The following is an 8,342-nucleotide window of genomic DNA, read 5'->3' as shown; positions in this document are numbered from 1 at the left end:
TCCCTGACTGTCCCTGACAGACATGCATCACAAGTAATGATCCCCTGGCGTGTGATACAGAGATAAGTACAGGGATCGCTGATTCTCAGATTCAGTAATTAGCTTAAGGACTGCCTACCACTGGGTTCTGCAAGGACACCTTTTTTTGGCCTTTCGGTGACCACACACCACAACAACAGTTACGTCAGCAAGTGCTGCTGTCTGTTGCTATGCACATTTAACAATAATGAGAATAAACAGATATACTAGCAACAATCTGAAAGACAGTTATAGACAATTCTACTTTACATACTGTAATAGCAACAGTGTTAGCTAACTGCTAATCTTTCAGGAAGTGTGCCGCTCCATGACGGGGGCACACAAAAACATACAAAGAGAGAAATTACGGGGTAAAAGGTTGGAGCACCGGTATTTTAAGAGAGGGTGAGAAAGTATAGAATATGTTTGATTGTGATTTTGTTTTATTGTATAGTGTGTAATTTGTACTATATCTTTCTATCTATGATTTACATACAGTATTTTGTCATAAGTACCCGCCAAATGACTCCACTCACAGTGACCCTTCATTCCTCAGTGAGCCCTGATTTTATTCATGCAACTCAAACAACTACATTTATTTAAACAGCTTAAATTTCTACAGAGAATCTTGTCCGTTTGGGCCTGAGGCTTTGGGGTTCATGTACGGCCTGAATTTTTTATTGCTAATCTCAGCAAAGTAGTGCCGTCCTTCAGGTCCATAATCCCTTTAGCGGCGCCTCTCTTCATCCTAATCCAGACAGAACACTGCTGTCCATCCTGGGCTCCCTCAGGTATGCAGCTGCACCACCGCTGAACATACAGGTGAGATATATTCATACTAACTCTTCACCTAATATTTCTGAATGGATTTACTAATGGGTTTATTTTCACATTTTCTGCTGAGATGTCAGTGTTGTGGTGTGCTGATCTTATAAACTGAAATTGTGATGCTTATGTGTAAATATTTTACAGGTATATGTTATTATTTAAGAGTAGTTATAGTGGTGTTGTGCAAATTTATAATACTTGCAATAGTTGAGAAAATGCAAGTTTGGAATAGTTCATTTTGATTATGTTTGCGAGGTTGTTGGTTACAGAGTAGTTTGTACAGACCACTGCTAGCACTATTGTCAGCAGGATAAAATCCTCTGCTTTTGCATAGCATGTTTAGGCTGCACCAGTGGAGCTTGTTTTTGGGACTTTATAGTATAGTAATTTACTGGTGCCTGCTTCAATGCAAAGAAATCAAAGCTATGATTGTGCTATGATCCTCAGATTAGGCCAAAAATCAGGTGGCAATGGATAATCTTTCAAGATTGAGAAATTTAGTTAGAAATTAGCCTGGGATTAAATGGCCAGCATGCACAGGTTCTCTACAGGTATACTAGTGTGGCAGAGTGTAGGTTTTGTAGGTGCAACATTAATTAACTTGACCTGTACATGGGATGACATGTTACAGAATAAATGGTTTTTGAATTGAATTATATTCATTATAATATATGGTTGTTTTAGAAAAAAACAAAAGGCAGAAGAAACACACCGGGATAATGATGTTTTCTGCATGTTCTCTCACTGTTGATTAAATATGTTTTCTTGCTCTTGTTCCCATCTTCTGTTCTGTGTTAACTTGCTTGTCCTCTAAAGCAGCTTATTAGTGGTGTGGTGTTGAACGTTATGCCCTGCAACATGCTATTCTATTTGAACATCTCTTTAACAGTCAAAGTCAGGTTTTGTCTAACAAGGTGGCTGACGCGTCATTGATCTTGATTTCCGTAAAAATATTCAAGTAGCTGTGCTGTATTGATCACAGGCTCAAGCACTGGCAACTATTATCTTGAAGCAGCATGTGGAGAGTGTTTATTGACAACATAATTGCTGCCAGCAAGAGCCAAAGTCAAAGCTCCCCACAAGATCTGACATGACATTGTAAATCAGGGGTCGGCAACAGGCGAGTTTTTAGTAATATACACCATACACATCGACGGGGCTGCAGAGGAGCAGGTTGAGAGCTTCAAGTTCCTTGGTGTCCACATCACCAACATACTAACATGGTCCAAGCACACCATGACAGTCGTGAAAAGGGCACGACAAAACATATACCCCCTCAGGAGACTGAAAAGATTTAGCATGGGTCCTGAGATCCTCAAAAGGTTCTACAGCTGCACCATCGAGAGCATACTGACTGGTTGCATTACTGCCTGGTATGGCAACTGCTCGGCCTCTGACCGCAAGGCACTACAGAGGGTATTGTGAACGGCCGAGTACATCACTGGGGCCAAGCTTTCTGCCATCCAGGACCTCTATACCAGGCGGTGTCAGAGGAAGGCCCTAAAAATTGTCAAATACTCCAGCCACCCTAGTCATAGACTGTTCTCTCTGCTACCACACAGCAAGCGGTACCGGAGTACGAAGTCTAGGTCCAAGAGGGTTCTAAACAGCTTCTTGCTCCCAAGCCATAAGACTCCTGAACATCTAGTCAAATGGCTGTCCAGGCTATTTGCATTGCCCCCCTCCCCTCTCCACACATTGTTTGAGTCAATTGGAGGTGTACATGTGGATGTATTTCAAGGCATACCTTCATGCTCAGTACCTATTTACTTGACATCATGGGAAAATCAAAAGAAATCAGCCAAGACCTCAGAAAAATAAATTGTGGACTTCCACAAGTCTGGTTCATCCTTGGGAGCAATTTCCAAACGCCTGAAGGTACCACATTCATCTGTGCAAACAATAGTAGGCAAGTATAAACACCATGGGACCACGCAGCCTTCAAACCGCTCAGGAAGGAGACGCGTTCTGTCTCCTAGAGATGAACGTACTTTGGTGCGAAAAGTGCAAGTCAATCCCAGAACAACAGCAAAGGACATTGTGAAGATGCTGGAGGAACTGAAAAAGTGTGTGTGAGAAAGGAGGCCTACAAACCTGATTCAGTTACACCAGCTCTGTCAGGAGGAATGGGACAAAATTCACCCAACTTATTGTGGGAAGCTTGTGGAATGCTACCCAAAACATTTGACCTAAGTTAAACAATTTAAAGGCAATCCTACCAAATACTAATTGAGTGTATGTAAACTTCTGACCCACTGGGAATGTGATGAAAGAAATAAAGGCTGAAATAAATCTTTCTCTCTACTATTATTCTGACATTTCACATTCTAAAAATAAAGTGGTGATCCTAACTGACCTAAGACAGGGAATTTTTACTTGGATTAAATGTCAGGAATTGTGAAGAACTGAGTTTAAATGTATTTGGCTAAGGTGTATGTAAACTTCTGACTTCAACTGTAAGTGATCGTGACTATTATAATCATTATGGTCTCTGGATTGACTAGATTAACCTTCAATAGTTTTATGTTCCATTATAGCTTATCTGACATTCTGACTATGTCTGACCTCAAGGTACCATAGTAACAAATCTGGTTTATTCATATTATGGAATGCTCACCTCGGCAGGTTTTACTGAGCTGTTGTCCTGGTCTTTGCCTTTGTCTCAGGATGTTTCACTGGGTGGTGAAGGTGGTTCCTCAGCCCCCTGACGCCCCTGGTTCTCTGGGAGAGGAGTCGGCCAATCCCGCACCAGTAAGACCACACTAATTATGCCTGCTCACAGATCAACTCACATGTATATCTGAAAAACTCTCATGATATTACCAAAGATATGTTTTTGGTGTTTTTGTCCTTTTCACATGACCTGATTGTCTCTCTTAATCGTTCTCTCCCAAAGAGAAACGTGTCTAAGGCTGAAGTGAAAAAAGGTAATGCTCCTGTTCTACAAACATTGTATCGTAGCTTTGTAACACCATGAAAGAACTGTGGATAAGTGTGTTTTATAATTGCTTATGCAATTTGTTGATCCTCTTCTTCACTTCTGTTTTATGTAAATGCTTCTCAACAGTCAAGGCACAACCAGCCAAACAGAAGGAAGATGATATTTCTGAGGACAACAGGTATGTGTGTTAAATTGGACCTGTGAGCTGGTTGGTTTCCTTGCATACAGTATTCAACCAATGATGATGATGAAAGTGATGATTTTATTGATGTAATTTCTCTCTCTCTCAGTATTCAGAGTGGAGTGATGACCTGGCTCTCCAATGGATTCACAAGTGCTCTTCCTCAACCAGCAGGCACACCTAACCTCAGCAGATCCAACTCTGTATCCAGGGTGAGTGGCAGACAACACTACCTGTATCAACCAGCCTGTGATTTCATCAGTGGAATGTTTTTTGTTGCTGTATAAAGGGTTAATGTGTGACTCTTTCATTCTCTCCCTCCACTTTCTGCTTCAATCCATCAGTCACTGCAGGAGGATGAAAGGTATGAAGGGAGGACTTTATCAAAGTGTTGAATTGGTTTATTCTGTATAATGTTTTTCTTCAAGTAATATACAAGGTATGTGGAAATATATAAAACAAAAAGAAAGATGTTTGATAGTTTTATAAATTGACTGAAGAGTCCTCTTTCCAACAGGAATGGGGTGATTAAGTGGATTGCAGATGGACTGAGTAAAGTGGTTCCCCAGCCAGATGAAAAGTACAGAGAGGATATTCGAGAGGAGGAGGATGAAACAGAGGTGAGGTGACACCATCATGTCATGGTAGCTTTGTTTTCAGGAGAGCACGTGGTGCTCAATGAGTTAAGACTTTGTTCTTAAAAAGAGATTATAAAAATCATGTTTTTCAGGTTGCCTCAAGGCTTTTAAACAGTATAATAACTTTAAAAGTGCTCCAGTTGCATTAAAACATGATTACTACATTAATGCTACATTAAACCCTTACCTCCCCATGATAACTGAATATTCTCACTTAAAATCCTTTTGTAAAATAAATCTGCTCCCTGCTTGATGAATAACCGGAGATGGTCTATAATGTTAGAACAGGCTTTTGAATAACTAGTTTAATCAAAGAGAATTGTTCACAGGGCTTTCAGAGATCCACAAATGAGAGAGGTTTATAAACAAATAGTCTGTGATAATATCAAGGGTGTTAAGACACTATAGATTTCATCTCATCAGTAATGTTTAATTATTTTTTTATAGTATGCCAACTGTTAGTTTTAAAAGCATTGAACCCTTTAAAAAGCATTGAGTGGTTATGGCTTACCAGTCTCTCCCCAGGTCCGCCTACTGTAGTTTGAATTGTATTCTAGTTCAGCTTTTGGAAATCAGCAGGGTGGTGCTGATTAGACAAAAAAAAGTCCAGTTGTCTAACAAGAATTCCATTGTGCTGGAGTTTCATTTTCTAATACCGGTAATTCATCTTTTCCCCTTTATGTTCCTCTATCTGCTTAAAACGCATGAGGAGTATATCGCAGAGTCATGTGTAAGTACAGCTAGGTAATGGGCTGTATCTGGGCCGGACACCCACCCACCCCCTTAGTGGTCTGAGTAGTCTTACAAACACCTTCAATAAATCCAGAATAGTATTTGCTCTAAAGCTTCACATTTCATCAACCACTTATTTTAATGAAAGGATAGAAATCAAGGACAAATTATATCAATGATTGATGAAATGTACTCTTTATCTTACAGACGTGCAATACACAGAGTATACCAAACATTAGAAACCGCCACTAATCTCTCTGACATCCATGCAAATGTAATTGAAAATCTCATCAAACACTTCATGAGAGCCAATGAGCTCAAATTGTGCAACATTTCTATAGGCTATGCAATCGCGTGAGAAAACATTGTTTTGATAACCTGTACCCCCGCACATTGACTTGGTGCCGGTGCTTTTGGCTAGACCTACTATATTTATTTCTCAACTTTCCTAATATTAACTTCTTGATGCACCCATCCCGTTAGCGGGATCATTTACGTCAACATCCGCTGAATTGCAGAGCGCCCAATTCAAATTAAATTACTAAAAATATGTAATTTTCATGAAATCAAAGTGCAATATAGCAAAACACAGCTTAGCTTGTTGTTAATCCACCTGGCATATCAGATTTCAAAAAAGCTTTTCGGCGAAAGCATACCAAGCGTTTATGTAAGGACATCTCTCTCAGCAGACAAAACATTACAAACAACTAGCAGCAAAGTAGATTGGTCACGAAAGTCAGAAAAGCAATAAAATGAATCGCTTACCTTTGATCTTCGGATGTTTGCACTCATGAGACTCCCAGTTACACAATAAATGTTCCTTTTGTTCCATAAAGATTATTTTCATATCCAAAATACCTCCATTTGGTTGGCGCGTTATGTTCAGAAATCCACAGGCTCAAGCGGTCACGACGGGGCAGACGAAAATTCCAAATAATATCCGCAAAGTTTGTAGAAACATGGCAAACGTTTTTTATAATCAATCCTCAGGTTGTTTTTACAATATATAATCGATGATATTTCAACTGGACCTTAGCTTTTTCAATAGGATTGAGAGAGAAAATGTCTGCTCCACTCTGTTGGCGCATGCAAAACGCTGCTGGCACCCAGCCATCCACTGATGCGATGTGATCTTTCTCGCTCATTTTTTGTCTAAAGACTGTTCACACCATGTGGAAGCCATAGGAAAAGGAATCTGGTTGATATCCCTTTAAATGGAGGGAAGGCATGCAGTGGAACAGGGAGCTTTCAAAATAAGAGGCACTTCCCATTTGGATTTTCCTCAGGTTTTCGCCTGCAATATCAGTTCTGTTATACTCACAGACAATATTTTGACAGTTTTGGAAACTTTAGAGTGTTTTCTATCCTAATCTGACAAGTATATATAAATTATAGCTTCTGGGCCTGAGAAATAGGCAGTTGAATTTGGGTACGTTTTTCATCCAAACATCAAAATACTGCCCCCTACACTCAACAGGTTTTAAGCACATTGCTTCTCTTTGCAACAGGAGTACAGCCTACAGTCTTGCATGAAAATGAACCACAGGAAAAGCTTCCTCCATTCACTATTTAAGTGCATAGATTACATTTTTCTTCTTCTCCCATGCCCCTTTTCCGTTATTTGTATCCAAATAACTTATTAAAATTAAGCACATTAATCCGCTTTATAACCAGTGTACTGTAGAGCCTACTTGGCATACATAGAGTGAGTTTTACGTTTGGGGAAGATCATTTTCACCATAAAAATGCACCTTTATAATAGAGCATTACATGCGTAATCACATTTGCCATCACTTTCGAGAACAGTGTTTGATTGCATTTTGGAACATTTGCTCTCATTTGCTCTCATTTGCTCTCACTGCAATGTGTGCATTTCTGCACTTATAATTAAAAAAATAGCCTAATAGTTTATCAACATTTTAAGCTGTTTGGGAGTATGTTTTGAATATTTATTTCTTGCACAGAAGGACAAGTTGACCAATAGAATAGGTCAACTTTTGTATTATGAGGGATAGTAGATTGACATAGGCTTGTGCTTTTGCTGATCGTTAGGCCTACTCATCTTGTTGGCTGACTAAAAATAGCTAAATGTGGACAGTTCTAACAGTGCGACCCCGATGTGTCTGTCTTCATTCAGTTGTAGCCTTCTTCTTAGCTGAAATGTCTGTGAGTAGGACCCGATCACATGACAGGCATTGGCTACATCTGAGAGAGCCATGTAAGTGAGAAGTGCTTCAGGGCACCGCAGCTGGGAAGAGGGAATTAAGATTAGCCTATTATATTCAGCTAAAGGGCACAATGGCCACTTTGGCTACCAAAGGCATGGAGTTCTTTAGGGGGCATTATGGCCACACAAGGGGAATGCCGCTGGGAAATTCGAGGTCTGGTGAGATTATTTATCAAGTGCTTGTCAAATTGTGAATGAGAGACTGATGAAGTGTGTGCATCTTGCAACTGTTTTCAAATCATCATTAGAGTACCATCATGCAGCCTTAGAATGTAGTAAAAATCTAAACACATAGACCAACGTTTGTATCACAACTAAAGTTGCATAAATAACTCTAAATTAAGCATATAGGACCAGTTTCTTTGTTAACCTGTCACTGATCCCACGGTACTGCTGCTCATTCTGTTCACCAGCTCCGGAGATCTACGTCACCGGCTTTCTAGGCGTCACTGAACTGGATTCACTACCACGGACTGTCTTGTCTTATTATGCACACCTGGTTCCCATTCCCCCTGATTAGTATGGTATATATGTGCCCTCTGTTCCTCATTGTCCTTGTCGGTTATTGTTACCATGTCCGTTGGTCCTGAGAGTACCTGTGCTGTTGTATTGGCTTCCATGCTACGTGCTATTGTGCACTTGTTTTACGGGCCTCGTCCTGTGTTTTATTTATAGGTTTAGACCTCTGTATTTTGTTTGGGTGGAGTAAATAAAAAACCCTATTACGTATTCTTGCACCTGTCTCCAATCATTAGACAACGTGACATGGGGTTCAAC

The 8,342-nt window shown here is 40.1% G+C and overlaps 1 protein-coding gene across 1 annotated transcript in view; it reads left to right on the top strand.

Annotated features, from left to right (window-relative positions):
• Positions 1 to 1,543: 1,543 nt before the first annotated feature.
• LOC110498617 (cyclic nucleotide-gated channel beta-1) overlaps positions 1,544 to 8,342 on the top strand; it is a 40,310-nt gene continuing 33,511 nt past the window's right edge. Inside the window, exons 1-6 of the mRNA XM_090215505.1 lie at positions 1,544 to 3,597; positions 3,743 to 3,773; positions 3,914 to 3,965; positions 4,078 to 4,180; positions 4,313 to 4,332; positions 4,486 to 4,588. Of these exons, the coding sequence (XP_090071631.1) occupies positions 3,451 to 3,597; positions 3,743 to 3,773; positions 3,914 to 3,965; positions 4,078 to 4,180; positions 4,313 to 4,332; positions 4,486 to 4,588 (456 nt within the window). The 5' untranslated portion in view covers positions 1,544 to 3,450. The remainder of the gene's footprint in view (positions 3,598 to 3,742; positions 3,774 to 3,913; positions 3,966 to 4,077; positions 4,181 to 4,312; positions 4,333 to 4,485; positions 4,589 to 8,342) is intronic.

This window comes from Oncorhynchus mykiss, chromosome 2 (genome assembly GCF_057628025.1).
Source record: "Oncorhynchus mykiss isolate SJ-2025 chromosome 2, ASM5762802v1, whole genome shotgun sequence".
Classification (NCBI taxonomy): Eukaryota; Metazoa; Chordata; class Actinopteri; order Salmoniformes; family Salmonidae; genus Oncorhynchus; species Oncorhynchus mykiss.
This window is presented reverse-complemented; position numbering and strand designations above follow the sequence as displayed.